The following is a 16,407-nucleotide window of genomic DNA, read 5'->3' on the forward strand; positions in this document are numbered from 1 at the left end:
ACATATCTTGACAAAGTGCACTTTTGATTTGATAATGAAACTCAAACATTTTAATCATAAAAACAGCGAAAATGTGAAATGTGTTGCATAAATGAGTTTCCTTTTAGCCAGGCTGGCGCCGCCGAGTGCCTCTCCTCAATTTAATTTCTCTCCAGCGACTAGATCAGGAATCAGAAAAGGCGAGTTTCATTGTTGACAAAAGCGCGCGTTGCATGCTGGGAATTATTTTGGTCGGCGACAAGAAACACTAATTCAACATGACGGACGGAGCGAGAAAGCACGTAAAGGGTATTGATCCCGGTTATTTATCCACTCTAACGGCAGAGGACCCAAGACCATTTGACCAGAAATTGGTCATAAGCATCGACGGACGACAAATCACCCTTTTCAACCCCGACAAAAGGTGGAACAAACCAAATTTCTGGTCAGAATCTCCAACTACCTGGACAAATATTCACTTGGGCGACATCCACAATGACTTGGTGGAAACTCCTGGGCCATTCACAGCAGAAAAGATGAAAACCTCCAAGAGTCTCGATGTGTTGTTGAACTTGTTGGAGTCCACGGTTTGTTAGGATCTTCTACGTTTGCTCTGCGGATGTTTGAAAGCCGTTTAATTCACCGTTAGCGGTTCTTTTCACTCAGAATACGAAAAAGACATTTTCCTTCTTCCGTGCTTCTATTTGTGCATCCGATAATGCAGCAGGAATACGCGAGGTTACGCACTGTTTGACGCTACCGTGTTTCTTGCCTCCGACCAAAATATTTCCCAGCAGCAACGCGGGCTTTTAATAACAATGACGTCAGCTGAAACTCGCCTATACACTAGACGGTTTGCAAAAACCCCAAAATGTAAGTTGGGGCACCAGCTAATCAGCGAAAAGAGACACGAAGCGAAGAGACAGACATTCTGTGTCGTCAACGATTCCAGAGATCGAGGATTTAAAGCCGGAACAAAGAGAATGTTTGGTGAATTTCATTAAGGGGAAAGACGTTATTGTCCTTCTTATTTATTTGGGAAAAGCTTAATATACCAGTTAAGCCTGTTAGCGGCGCATTACATACGTCACGACCAAACAGCAACGACTGGTTAAATTTTAAAAAAGTATCCGCCTACCGTCAAGCGAATGAATCCTAATGCTGTGAGGTCAGACGGTTTCTATGAAGTGAAACTGTCTGATGAATCAGGCTACAAAACTGAAGCGCTTTAACAAAATAATTTTGTAAAATATACCAAAAAATACTATCGATACAGCAGCTCAGGATATCGATACTGTATCTTCACATCACAAGGCGATCCTGGTACAAAGCCTCTGTCCTGTTGAGGTTCATGTACATCCTGCACTGTCCATGTCTCAGTAAATAAATAAAATAAACATTAAACCAGGTTTGGGCAAACTTTTTGTCTCGAGGGCCACAAAGGGTTCTAAAATTTGACGTTAGGGCCTGGAGAAGACGGGTGGAGTTTTTTGGTAATCCACCTCAAAAAATAAGACGGGACATGAAGAAAACATCTCCCGTGTTTTTGAAATATCCCATAATTGAAAATCCTTACAAAGCAACAACAAAATATCTGTATTTCAAATCCCACAGTATTTAATATTTATTAAAATGACTTTTAAAACACTGAAAATAATAATAATAGTAGTAGTAGTAGTAGTAATAGTAATAGTAGTAGTAGTAGTAGTAGTAGTAGTAATAGTAGTAGTAGTATAGTAGTAGTAGTAGTAGTAGTAGTAGTAGTAGTAGTAGTAGTAGTAGTAGTAGTAGTAGTAGTAGTAGTAGTAGTAGTAGTAGTAGTAGTAGTAGTAGTAGTAGTAGTAGTAGTAGTAGTAGTAGTAGTAGTAGTAGTAGTAGTAGTAGTAGTAGTAGTAGTAGTAGTAGTAGTAGTAGTAGTAGTAGTAGTAGTAGTAGTAGTAGTAGTAGTAGTAGTAGTAGTAGTAGTAGTAGTAATAGTAATAGTAGTAGTAGTAGTAGTAGTAGTAGTAGTAGTATAGTAGTAGTAGTAGTAGTAGTAGTAGTAGTAGTAGTATAGTAGTAGTAGTAGTAGTAGTAGTAGTAGTAGTAGTAGTAGTAGTAGTAGTAGTAGTAGTAGTAGTAGTAGTAGTAGTAGTAGTAGTAGTAGTAGTAGTAGTAGTAGTAGTAGTAGTAGTAGTAGTAGTAGTAGTAGTAGTATAGTAGTAGTAGTAGTAGTAGTAGTAGTAGTAGTAGTAGTAGTAGTAGTAGTAGTAGTAGTAATAGTAATAATAATAGTAGTAGTAGTTATAGTAATAGTAATAATAATAGTAGTAGTAGTAGTAATTGTTGTTGTTGTGCTTGTTCTTGTTCAAATTCAGCGGGCCAGATTAAAAAGATTAAAGGGCCGCATATGGCCCCCGGGCCGTAGTTTGCCCACCCTTACGATATATTGGTATTTCAATATTTTTGCTCAGCCCTACGTACTGTGTCGTGTTGTGTTTGTATAGTGGTTGTGTTTGGGACTAGTACAGCGTTTTCAGTCACTTTAAATGTAACGCAGTACAAGTACAGGTCTACTTTTACTTAAGTATTTGTATTTAGTTACTTCTGTGTCCCTCCAAGCTCCACAAACACGTAACAGCAGCTCTCACAAAGCCTAATCACACTTAATGACTTCTGCTGGGGCTGATACAGGCACTCAGGGTCTGGACCGGAGCCAGGACCGGAACCAGGACCAGAGCCGGGACCGGAGCCAGGACCAGGGGCCAAAACCTGGTCTGCAGCGAGGTCACTGACGGGTCACTGCGGGTCATTACGACACACGCTCTCGCCCCCACACACGCGCACGGAAAAGCATTAGCGATAAACGAGCGGCTTCCTCTGGGCCTGTTCGTGCACAAACGCGTCACTGAGACAAAACGGCGAAAAACAAAACAACAAAACGGTTAAGAGCCACGTTTCACCATCACGAGCGGACGAGACGACGCGATGTGGGCCGAGGCCGGGGTCAAACGCTCGGGCGGAGGAATGAAAACGAAATGTTAAAATGTTTGTTTGAACTTTAGACTTTAGTTTTTCGTAACATGTTGATAAGAAAACAGCAAACAGATAAGGACCCAGCTCAGGGAATCTAATGGAGACTTTGCTGTATTGACTTTTTGAGCTCTTAAAGGGGAACTGTGTAACTTTTTATGGTTGGGTTTCCGTCACCTGCTCGTTTCCATGGATACGTCATGGTTCGGAGTGTTATTGTACAGCTCTACTTTACGTTTAGTCAATTACAGCTGGTTTTATAGCTCAAAAATACTTAGAAAAACAGGCTTCTGATGGTCGCGGGCTCGCCTCTCCACAGATCTGACCTGTAACTTGGCCTAGTTACACTATGCACCTTTAAAATGAGGGTCTGTTCACACGAGAACGACAAAATATTTTATCGGAAGTGTCTTTTGTTTAGACGGTGAAGCAGTTTTCGGGGCTTAAAAATGTAAAAATCTGAAACCACCCTCCAGAAAAAAGGAAAAGTTTTAATACACTCCGCCGTAGTGTTTCCGTCTACACTGCCCAAGACGCAAAACTCTGGTCAGATCTGCTCAGGTCGCGTACGTGTTTACGTCACAAACATACAGGACACAGAAACATAGCATCACACACAATTCCAATTCCACACACTTTTGCGTAAACACTCGTCTAAACATGGAATAAAAAGTGAAGACGAGATGCCACTTTTGCGTCTTTTGTTCAGACCCTCATCATAAACGTCGCCTGGGAGGTGGCATTTTGAAAAATAAATGCTTGTAAGACTCTATAAAGGAGAAGTCTGGTTTCTTTTTATTTGGGCATTGTATGTTTGTGAATGAGATCGATTGTTCAATCCTGTTTATTTAAAAAAAAAGTCTTTAGTATTTACTTTTGTACAACCCCAGACAATAAGTAAAAATGTCCCAGTTCCATTGAGATCACAGAGGGTGCAGTTCTAAGGGAGGGGAGGGATTTCCAATTTAGACATTGTGTTTTAGGCTACGTCCACACGACAACGCTCCTAGATTTTAATTTTTTTTACGGGCTGAAAAAAATTGCGTTCTCACACGTGTCGGATCAATAAATCTTCACATCCAGACGACAACAGAGCACTGAGTGAAAACGATGTAATACACCTGCCACACCTGTATGTGGCGCTGTAACAATGATAATAATATTTAATAATGCAAATCCCATCACAGTTTTTTTTTTTTACTTTAAGGTAATTTAATCGAGTTTAGATGTATCCCAGAAATATCGCCGTTTTGTTTTGCAAAAGTTAAACATAAGTTTTCGTTTTTAGTCATAAGATTTGGTTGAGAATTATTAGAATAACTTTGTTTCAAAATGCAACAGTTTAATTACTTATGCATCATTTTTGTTATTGATCCGTGTGTGTAATCTGCATGGCACTGCAATGCCGACATTCTCAGATTTCTCCACTCTGGAACCTGTTCTTAAAAAACACCATTTTCGCCCACACGAAACGCCAGCTCCGTGTGGGCGAAAGGCCAAAACAAATAAAAACTTCACCGTTTCGACCAAAAGCGTTGTCGTGTGGCCCTCAATCATATATATATTCTAGTTCATTTTTAACAATGTACTTGATGTGAAAAATAAGAGACGTATCCGAAATATTGTGATATCGTCTCGTCAAAAGTCTCACATTAATATCGTGGACCATCACGATATATCGAATCACAAGTCTCTTTGCTTAAATTCATTGTTTTGGTGCAGCAACAGCTAAAAAAAACTGAGGGAACTACATAGACCATGATCCTTTGCTCTGTTTCAGTCCAATCTACATGCTGAAATTATTATTAAGCGCTTTTAAATCTTAATTATTTGTTTTATGACGAGAGAAAAGTAGCATGTCCACAGTTTTGTTCGCCTACATAAAATATCACAATAACACAACACAACTGAACAACAGACATTTTCCAGTTTACTTTAAACACTTTAAACACCATCGGGTCTTCTCACTGCAAAAATCTTGGCCAAAATTTAAGATATAAACACTTCAATGTATCAGAAAATGTCTTAAAAGTTTTGAAATGATGTGTCCGTGCAGCAAGATTATTTTACTTGAAGTTCTCTTAAAATAAACGACCTCTAGACGAGCATTAAGCATCTCAGAATGTGATGAGACATATTATCCTTAAAGTTTTATGAGCTTGTAATCATGTTAGAATAGTTTTCGTTCATCTTTACCGTACTCACAGTTGTATTTGGATTGAGTCGTACATGTTTGAGTTCTTCTGTATTGTTCTATATTGCACTGGAGAACCGAGTGCAGAATTTGTAAAACTCTGTAAGTTCTGATGAAAGCTTCGCGTTTAACACTTTCTACATCACAGTGGTGTTTTTGTCCGGCCTGCCCATCACTGCTCCTTTTAGACTTTGTGAAATTCTAAAATTAGCAGAGCATCTTTCCAGGTCTTAAATGGAAATGGTATGGAGTCTGTGTTCCACCGGGAGGACGAGCTTCGGGCTCTAAACAGCAAACGAAAGTGATCTGGCATCTTTATCTCTATCCATCTCTCCTGGTTCATCTCTACTGGTCCATTTATTCGAGAAACATCTGCGACTTTTTAAATTGTTCTGAACACAGACGCTCAGAGCATCGACCATTTTGACTCACTACGCTCTTTGGCAAAGTTTGGACCAATCAAAATGGACGGAGCGCATGAGTTTGGAGGAAAACAAAGTTCCTACTGGACACTCGTTTTATCGTTTAAGTTTCCGTCTTTTATGGTTGGAAAGTTATGAGTGGTTAGATAAAATGTATTCTCAGGTAATTTGATGGTATAATTAAAGGAACAGTTCGGATTTTTGGACATTGGGCCTCATTACCTCGTGATCTAGAGTGTTGGTCGTTGGTGTTAGACTAGTGCATGTCAACGGTCATACAGTAGTTCTTACCCGCTCCACAAAACACCGAAGAAAATCTATTATTACTCCAGACTGTCCATGTGAACGTCTGTGTCCATAGAATAATTTCAGAAGTAAAACCAACTTTGCATTTGAAGGATTTATGTCTGAGCAGCAGCAGTGAGTTCCTGATAGAAAGCTCAGCAGTTCATTCGTTTTTCAAAATAAAACCAAAAATAAGAAAACAAAAAACTACGTTTTTTTTTTCATGATTTGTCTCCCAAACCAAATTGAAAAAACAGATTCCTTTTTTTTTATTTTTCGATTTTGTGCCGGACTTTTGCGCCACATACGGACTACAGCAGGACTAAAACAGGACTAAACCAGCTCTAAACGAGGTCTAAATCGGTCTCTGTCCTAGTCTTAGTTCATGTCTAAGTCTCGTTCCTAAACCAGGACTAAACCAGAACTGAACCAGGAGTGTCGGGACTGGCCCGGACGTGCGCCCGTGTAGACTGTCGGGTGATCAGGAAACCGGGACCAGACCGGGACTGAGACCAGAATTTAAACCGGGACTGAGACTAGGACTGAGACCGGGTTTAGTCGTGGTTCAATTTTGGTTTATAGCTGGTTTAGACCTGTTCAGTCCTGTTTTAGTTCTGGCTTAGTCCAGGTTTAGTCCTAGTGTAGTCCTGGTTTAGTCCTGGTTTAGCCCTAGTTTAGGCCTGGTTTAGTCCTGGTTTAGACTTGTAGTCCTGGTTTAGACCTAGTTTAGACTTGGTTTGGTCCTGGTTTAGTCCAAGTTTCGACTTAGTTTAGTCCTGGTTTAGACCTGAAATAGACCTGATATAGTTCTGGTTTAGTCCTAGTTTAGACCTAGTTTAGTCCTGGTTTAGCTCTAGTTTAGACCTGGTTTAGACCTGATATTATCCTGGTTTAGACCTGGTTTAGTCCTGGTTTAGTCCTGGTTTAGACCTGGTTTAGTCCTGGTTTAGACTTGGTTTGGTCCTGGTTTAGTCCAAGTTTCGACCTAGTTTAGTCCTGGTTGAGACCTGATATTATCCTGGTTTAGACCTGGTTTAGACCTGATATTATCCTGGTTTAGACCTGGTTTAGACCTGATATTATCCTGGTTTAGTCCTGGTTTAGACCTGATATTATCCTGGTTTAGTCCTGGTTTAGACCTGATATTATCCTGGTTTAGTCCTGGTTTAGTCCTGTTTAGTAGTTTCGACCTAGTTTAGTCCTGGTTTAGACCTGATATTATCCTGGTTTAGTCCTGGTTTAGACCTGATATTATCCTGGTTTAGTCCTGGTTTAGACCTGATATTATCCTGGTTTAGTCCTGGTTTAGACCTGATATTATCCTGGTTTAGACCTGGTTTAGACCTGATATTATCCTGGTTTAGTCCTGGTTTAGACCTGATATTATCCTGGTTTAGTCCTGGTTTAGACCTGATATTATCCTGGTTTAGTCCTGGTTTAGATCAACATTTCTTGTATAAAACTGAGACAAATCACTGGTTTTATATACAAATCTTCTGGGACGGGGGACACAGGCTCAAAACCGGGACTGTCCCGGGTCGACAGGGGAGTCCGGTCACTCGGGTCATGCGCTCACCTTAAAGAGCTGGATCGGGTCGGCCCAGTCCGGGTCGGCGTTGTGCCAGGGCCGGCGTTGGCTCTGCAGGCTCTCGGCGAACACGTCCAGGTAGAAGATGGCGTAGTTCTCCGGGTCGCTGATCTCGCTCTGGAACAGCTTCATGATCATCAGGAACGTGTCCAGGGGCCCGCAGATGTAGATGACTGTTCACGAGGAGGACACAAGGGGGAGGACACAAGGGGGAGGACACAAGGGGGAGGACACAAGGGGGAGGACACAAGGGGGAGGACACAAGGGGGAGGACACAAGAGGACAACGTTAGACTCACTGTTCAGCACAAGAGCAGAATAAAATTAAACGCAAAAATAATTTCGGTTTAAAAACTCGAAAAGGAAACCGAACTGTAAAGTGGCGTTTTTTTTATCACTTTCATTTTTACTCAGACATGTGAGGTGACGCGTTAAAGGTTGTATAGAAGATTTTCCAAGGAAAGAGAAATGCAGCAACTGTTTGTCCTTTTTAAAATGTTGTGCTTCGCTCCTTTTCCTTTCTCTTCTTCTTTCAGTGAAGTCAAAAATGGACTTTCTTTTGCGGCGAATTAGTCGTGAATTCTTGTCTGTCATTAAAACAAAATTTGTGCAAACTGAAAGGAAGCTAGTTCGAAAAAGACGCCAAGAACCGCTGTGCTGGTTGAGTAAATGGCATCAGTGCGTGAGAGGCGAACATAAACCATGCAATCCCAGCGTGTCGGCAAGCCAAAAATGTAGAAACATAGGGAGTTTGATTGACAACCTAACAGCCAATAGATAAAGAGGGAGCCTCGTTGTCTATTGGCTGATGTTTATCTGTTCATTCTTTTTTTTTTTTTTTTTTTTGGTCATCATAATTACAAGGCTGCTGCATTTCTATAATTCTATTTTGAACTTTCATTGACAATTTGAAACAAACAAACAAACAAACAAAAATCCTCCATACAACCTTTAATTAGGACTAAAGGGAAGAGTGACGAGGGAGGAGGGGCGGAGATTGGAGGACTAAAGGGGGAGAGTGACGGGGAGGAGGGGTGGGGTCTGGAGAACTATAAAGGGGAGAGTGAGGTGCAAGGTTCGGAGGAGCAAAGGGGAGAGCGACGGGGAGGAGGGATGGAGTTTAGAGGACTAAAGGGGAGGCTGAGGGGTGGGGTGTGGAAGACTAAAGGTAAGAGTGAGGGGAAGAGACGGGGTGGGGTCTGGAGGACTAAAAGGGAGAGTGAAAGGGGGAGGAAGGACAGAGTTTGGAGGACTAAAGGGGAGAGTGAAAGGGGGAGGAAGGACAGAGTTTGGAGGACTAAAGGGGAGAGTGAAAGGGGGAGGAAGGACAGAGTTTGGAGGACTAAAGGGGAGAGTGAAAGGGGGAGGAGGGAACGAGTTTGGAGGACTAAAGGGGGGGGAGGGGGAGTGAGGACTGGGGAAAAGGGGGAGGTGGAGGACTAAAAGGGGGAGGGGAGGTCTGGAGGACTAAAAGGTAGTGTGTAGGGGGGAGGTCTGGGACTAAAAGGTAGTGTGTAGGGGAGGTCTGGAGGACTAAAGGGAAGTGTGAGGGAGGGAGGTTTGGAGGACTAAAAGGGGAGACTGAGGGGGGAGGAGGGGGTATGTAGGAGTAAAGGGGAGAGTCAGGTGTGGGGTATGGAAGACGAAAGGGGAGAGTGTGTGTGTGTGTGTGTGTGTGTGGGGGGGGGGGGGTTCTGGAGGACTAAAGGGAAGAATGGGTTTGGGGGTGTAGGGGAGTTCTGGAGATATAAGGAACATTGTGATTGGTCTAAATTTCACCCCGCATTTGTATCAGAAACCAGCGTGTGTGATCAGAACAGTGCTGTGTGATGTCACCAACTACTGGACACTGCAGAGGCACCGGAGGGAGATTTAGATTATACATTTACATTAGATTAGAGGATTCGTACTAATTCGATTTAGGTTTAGATTTTTGACCAGAAAGATGCAAAGTCATCCAAACATGACAAGGAACAGGAGATAATGCGGCTAAAACAACATATGCACAGTTTAGTAGCAAAAAAAAGTAAATTCGGTGTTTAGTTCCATTTTCAAAACAATACTACAATCATAAATGAACCTGTTGCTGTTGTGACCTGCAGACAGAGGACACAAACTCAGACCCAGGCTGGTTTGAAAGCTCCTGTTAAATACTGTAAAAACACTGGCAGGACTGGACTGGGACAAAAAAACACAAAAAAACAACAACGGCCCAGTCGTTTTTGGCTTAGACCGGCACCTCATAATTAACACAACACAACCGAATAATTTAAGGACATGTTCCCTGAAGCGAATTACTAATACTACAAATAATAACTACTGTAATTATAATTGTTTAGACCTAGTTCAGTCCTGGTTTAGATCTGGTTCAGACTTGTTTAAGACCTGGTTCAGACCTAAGTTAGACCTGGTTCAGTCCTGGTTTAGACACCTGGTTTAGACCTGGTTTAGATCTGGTTCAGATCTGGTTTAGACCTGGCTGGTTCAGACCTGATCCAGATCTGGTTTAGACCTGATTCAGTCCTGGTTTAGACCTGGTTCAGTCCTGGTTTAGACCTGGTTTAGATCTAATTTAGACCTGATTCAGTCCTGGTTTAAACCTAGTTCATACCTCGTTCAGTCTTGGTTCAGACCTGATTCAGAGCTGGTTTAGACCTGGTTCAGACCTAAATTAGACCTGGTTTAGATCTGGCACAGTCCTGGTTTAGACCTGGTTTAGATCTGGTTTAAACCTGGTTCAGATCTAATTTAGACCTTGTTCAGTCCTAGTTCAGACCTGATTCAGAGTTGGTTTAGACCTGGTTCAGACCTAAATTAGACCTGGTTCGGTCCTGGTTTAGACCTGGTTTAGATCTGGTTCAGATCTGGTTTAGACCTGGCTGGTTCAGACCTGATCCAGATCTGGTTTAGACTTGTTTAAGACCTAACTCAGTCCTGGTTCAAACCTAAATTAGACCTGGTTCAGTCCTGGTTTAGACCTGGTTTAGATCTAATTTAGACCTGATTCAGTCCTGGTTTAGACCTGGTTTAGATCTAATTTAGACCTGATTCAGTCCTGGTTTAGACCTGGTTCAGACCTAAATTAGACCTGGTTTAGATCTGGCACAGTCCTGGTTTAGACCAGGTTTAGATCTGGTTCAGACCTGATCCAGATCTGGTTTAGACTTGTTTAAGACCTGACTCAGTCCTGGTTCAGACCTGGTTTAGACCTCGCCCTTTCTTCCTCTTAGTTTTCTCCCACGCTCGACGCTATGAAACTGGTGGGGATCAGTGCGGGGAAGGGCTGGGGCCGCTTTCGTACGCAACTGTATCCTGATTGGTCTCGTCTAAATCGGCCCCTGAGGACCGTCGGTCCACTGGGGAAAATGCCCAGTGTTCTCGATTACCAGTCCAGGCCGGAACACTGGTTTTATAACTAAAATAATCGAGCATTAGAGCTGTTCTCGCTCAAATCAATATTAGATCAGAATGTACAGACTCACAGGTAAAGCTTCTGAGATGACATAATCCTCCCACGTAGCCTTTACCTTGAGAGCGAACATTCTCTAGAATGTCCTCACACAGATGGTTTTATGTCGTGAACAAGTGTCTTCCTCTGAGGTTTCCGTACGATAAGAGCGAGAACTTATCTTTCACTTCACTTCAGTTAAACATCCGACCCCTCCTGTTTGGACTTCCAGGGCTGTAAACACGCCCGGGGGTCATTATGTTGGATGTTGGGCATTTTTAAATCGCAATCCCGATCTAAAACTACTTCCGCTGGATTTCTGGAAAGTTGTGAATCCCCGGCCCTTCAGGATGCGTCGCCGTAAACGTCATCAAAACAAATCACCACGTTCTGTCGACACCTCCAGATTATGACAGACCACAGCGGCAGATTTTGTCTTTCGTCGTCATTACTATGGCCTGGAATGTTCCACAGTGTGACATTAAACAGCTCTACTTTACATTTATTCAATTACAGGTGGTTTTATAGCTCAAAAATATCTAGAAAAACAGAAAAACAGGCATTTTTCGACCATAAACGAAAACAAAAATCCGTAAATTTTTTCATTCTCATTGTGGTTTATTTTGCACGATCATAAACGAAAAACTTTTGTGCCTTCGTTAAAACTAAACTAAACTAGCATCTTTAAAAAGTGATTGTGTTTCTGGTAGAGTTAGTTTGTGGAACAACCACAGTGGTGATTTTAGACCCCATTTACACTGAAACTTTGATTACACTGTGTGCAATCAAAGCGTTCCCTGTCCACACAGTAACACAAAACCACCTGCAGCACTAGTCACGTGATCGGCTGGTTAGGGCAACCAAACATCCATTTTTCCCCGGACATGTCCGTATTTTGCGTCTTGTCCTGGGCGTCCGGGGTTTTTTTATGAAGTGATGCAAATGTCCGGGTTTTTCCTCCTTCTTTATGTAACAAACTGAAGATTCATTTATTCCGTAATGGAGCTACAGCGCAGAGAACTGCACGGCTCCATTTTTGGAGACCCCCAGTACAACACCGCACCCGCCAGTACAGGACCGCACCTGCCCGTTAACCTGAGATTATATCAAACTTTTACGCTGCCTACGGCACAGACTGAACCAAGACTGAACCAAGACTAACCCAGGACTGATTCCAAGACTGAAGAGGAGGACTAATCCACGACTGAACTAGGACTAAAACAGGACTAAACCAGGACTGAAACAGGACTCACTGTCGGGACGAGCTCGGAAGTGACCACAGGAGAAAGGACCGGCTCAGCTCCGCACCTCACGGAGGTAAACGCGACAATTGCCCGACAAACTGCTCTGCGTTCTCTCTCTTAAATCCAAGATTAGTCCTGGTTTAGACCTGGTTTACTCCTGACTTACCCGTGTGTAATTACTACCCGCCTCTAATACACAATACGCGTTCATATGCTGTAAAAAAATAAAAATAAATCCGCAAAACGGTGAGGACCCCCCCCCAAGGTGTCCGGGTTTTCACAAACGGAAATATGGTCACTCTAAGGCTGGTGTCACGACGTCCCGATGTCACGTGAGCAGTAAAAACAAGGAAGTCTGAAGTGATTTTGAGTCGAGGGAGATGGCGAGTGTAAAAACTCTTTTCTTGGACCGACGACGAGGTTCAGTTGTTACTTAGCGTAACACTGGATTTTAAGACGAGCACGGCGGCTCAGAGTGACGACTGACTCGTTTCTGTGTCCGCAGGTCTTCCCTTTCCACACAGATTTGAACAGATTTGTTTACGTTTTACAGAAACTAAACTTAAAACCACATGACTAATAAACTAAGCTCAAGAAAACAGCTCTTTCCTTGTGCACTGATGTGGTTCAGCTTCTGTCGGACTAAAGGACACGACTCAGTGGAATATGAGTGTTCTTTCTGTGACAGAGGATGTTCTGCTGATGGTGAGTCTGTTCTGTGTTTCTGTCGTGTTGGAGATGGTTCATGTTAAACTTTTGAGAGATTATACAGTCTGTGCGTATGATCATCGGTGCACAGACCTACATCAGAGTAGGGATGGGCATGAATAGTCGATTAATCGATAATTGATCATTAAGACTTTCATCGATTACGTAAATTTTAATCGACAAACCGAATGTAGGTGTCTGTGTGTATCGTGACCAAACAGGTGTGTACATGTGTCTCTGCATCAGAAGGAGCGAGACACAAACAGTGGGTCAGTCTGTAACGAACCGAAGCACAAATGTGGATTTAACGATGATTTGTACAAGAAATTCCACACTTTCCGTTGCGTTGGGACAAGTGTGAGTCCATGTGCACAGTGTATAAAGCAGCACATATGTTTCTGTGTCCAGTGGGAAAAAGTTTTTCCAGGTGAGAGTCGCTCAATGTGGATGACGAGGCCCCGCCCCCCTCCCCCCGTACGCTGTCCTGGTTTTGACAAACACAAATCTGGTCACACTGACCTGTATTCACCTGAGTCATGTCTTTTAATCCAACACAAGTTGAACCACATCAGCGACACAAGAGCTGGAGTTTTATCTTCACTTAGTTTATGTAAATTAGTGATGCAGTTTTAAGTTTTGTTTCTGTGAGATTTGAACAAAACTGAATTAAACACATTATAATGTCAAACAGCTGATGTGGCTCTAGAGTCGTTATGTTTATATGTCGTAAAGTTGAATTTATTTATGCAGATTAGTGCAGATAGTAATAATAATGATGATCATTTTGATATAAAAACGTTAATGATTAATCGATAATCGATCGTTAATTCTTCCGACGATCGATTAAGAAAATGTCATCGAATGCCCGTCCCTACATCAGAGTATCAGTGTTTTCAGGTGTCCACACGGTGCCGGATCAGATCTGTACGCAGGTGAATTCGTGGGAGCTGGAGGCACCAGATCTTTCCGTCTCTGGAGCCGTTTTCAATCAGATTAATGTGAACGAACTCTGCATCCACAACCAAAACGACTCCAGTATGAACTAGTGTGGACAGGGGCCTTAAACAGTCCAACACTGCAGAAGCCTTGTAAAAAGAGTATAAAGTGTTATGTTTTGAAAGCTATGGAGCACTGGAATGAATGAATTATGCACTGGATTTAGTTTGTTTTAATTTATATTTTGTCTCTTACACGTACAGTGAGTGAAGTTGTAAATGCAAACTTGTTGTTGATGTGTTTGGTGCTTTTGCTTCAGTTTGGACTCTTCCTCATGACCCGTGTAGTCGTGGTCTATGTTTTGTTTTTCATTTGTAATGCTGCAAATGATCCAATGAAAAAAAAAAAAAAAAAAAAAAGAAAAACAGTCATTCTTGTAAACATTTTTCTTTTCCTTTTTTTTTTCGTTTTCTTTTTATTTGGAAAGAGCAAATACACAGACAGATTTGCAGTTCAATTTTGCTCTTGTCTGTAAAAAAAAAGAAAAAAGTCAAAAGAAAGACTAAACTATTTACAAGAACAGGGGAGCTTACGGGGGAAAAACTGTTCCCATTTTTAAATAATTCATCCACAACTTGCTACGGCGCAGTGTAACTCTGAAGTCCTGCAGTCAGTTACCTTGGTTCTCTTCTTTATTAAACAATTTTAGAGCTGCCCGCCGGCTACAGATCGACTTTTACACATTATTTATTTAAAATGTTATTATTATTTTATATTTTGCTTGTTCTGAATTCAATGTTTAAGCAAAACTGTAATTAAACATTTATTTGAATAAGAAAAGGTTTAACGTTACAGATCTCGAAAGAAGAGAAAACATGCAGATACTGTTGACATTTTTCAAAAATATTTAGTTTGTCCCACGACTTAGTCCCAGTTTTTAAAGGTTGTATAGAGGATTTTTTAAGGGAAAAGAAATACAGTGACAGTCCTTTTTCAAATGTTGTGCATGTGTGACACCACCTTCCTCCTCCACAGCTCCTCAGTAGAAACACCTCCTCCCGCCTCTTTACTCTAGAAATCACGCTTGTTTACAGCCGGTGCGCATTCAGAATTACTGTTGAAGTGACCTGTCTAGAAGTAATTTAGTGACCAACACGTCAGTTTTTAGACCCTTCGTCTACTTCAATTGCGCAGTCGCTGGAAAGAATCACCTCAGTTTGTCTTCGCTCCAGTCTTCTTTCACCTCACTTTCTGGTTCATTCTCTTCGCTCCATCTTCCCTTCTTCCTTTCTTCTTTCAGCGACCTCAAAAACGGACTTGGTGCAACTGTCGTGGTGATTCTCGTCCGTCCGCATCGCAACAAACTAGTGCAGAACAGCTCCACCTCCTTTAGAAAAAGTCTCTAAGTAAGCGTAGCATAAACCACCATAATCGCCGCGCGCGTCGGCGAGTCACACTGGTCGATCTCGTCCGCCATCGCAGACTTAACTAGAAAAACTAGAGTTTGCGAGATTGACGATTGACGACCTAACAGCCAATAGAAAATGAGGTAGCCTTGTTATCAATTAGCTGATGTTTATCTGGCCTCACTACGTCCACAGTTGATAGATTTTCATTCTTTTTTTTCATCATCATAATTACAAGGCTGCTGCGTCTCTGTAATGGTGTTTTAAACTTTCATTGACAATTTGAAACTAAAAAAAAAATCCTCCATACAACCTTTAATTTTGGCCTCTGTGAATTTGAGTTTGACACTGCTGGTTTACATGATTGAGGAACAAATTAATTTGACTTTAAAATCGGAACAAACCACCCACTTACTTCGGGATTAAGTTTAATCCTGAATAATCATTTTCATCAGGAATTAAGTGTTTACATGGTCTTTTTTTTTTAAAGCGGAATTCATTTTTATCCAGAATTAAATGATTTTTTTTTCGGAATTAAAGCTCTCATGTAAACGTGGCAACTGTATAAGGTGTAAATAAGTCTGATGTTTACTGTTTTCCAGGCGTTTTAGTGTTCAGTAATCAGGAAATGAGTGTTAGCATGCTAGTTGTTTTCAGCATGACCGCCACAGTGAAAAACGAGGACGCAAGGTACAAGAGGAAGAACTCTGGACCTCTGCAAAACCGTTTCAGTTGATCTCGTTCTGTTTTTCGTGTTTCTCAGACTGTTTCTCGCACCAGGCTCCCGTCCTCCTTTGTGTTTGTGTCCCCCTCGCGTCTTTCTTTACGAGCCGCCGTAAAGTGCTCCCTGCTCCCCCGTGATGCGATGCCCCCCCCCCCCCCCCCCGCGTGCCCCGCTGCATTGTGGGAGCAGTAAACAGGAGCCGGTGATTACAGTGATCAGACCTCCTGCCTTTTCATCAGAGGAAAGCAAACGCACCCACTCACTCGAATCACAGCGTCACCAAGAACGAAGTGAAGAGGAAGGAGCAGGACGGCAACAACCCGCCCGCTGCTACAGGATGTCAAAATATCGATATGTCGGATTGTTTAATGTGATGGTACAGTGTCGATATCGATGCTTTTTCGATATATTGCCAAGAGTATTTTTAAAAAATATATTTTACTTTACTGTCCGAACAGCCCC

General features: G+C 42.0%; 1 protein-coding gene across 1 annotated transcript in view; it reads right to left on the reverse strand.

The window, feature by feature from the left end:
• Positions 1 to 16,407, reverse strand: part of npr2 (natriuretic peptide receptor 2) — a 204,274-nt gene that overhangs the window by 155,044 nt on the left and 32,823 nt on the right. The window contains 1 exon segment of the mRNA XM_055160010.1: positions 7,469 to 7,653. Within this exon segment, the coding sequence (XP_055015985.1) occupies positions 7,469 to 7,653 (185 nt within the window).

Source organism: Boleophthalmus pectinirostris, unplaced genomic scaffold (assembly GCF_026225935.1).
Source record: "Boleophthalmus pectinirostris isolate CB_2022bp ecotype Guang Dong unplaced genomic scaffold, ASM2622593v1 HiC_scaffold_2826, whole genome shotgun sequence".
Lineage (NCBI taxonomy): Eukaryota > Metazoa > Chordata > Actinopteri > Gobiiformes > Gobiidae > Boleophthalmus > Boleophthalmus pectinirostris.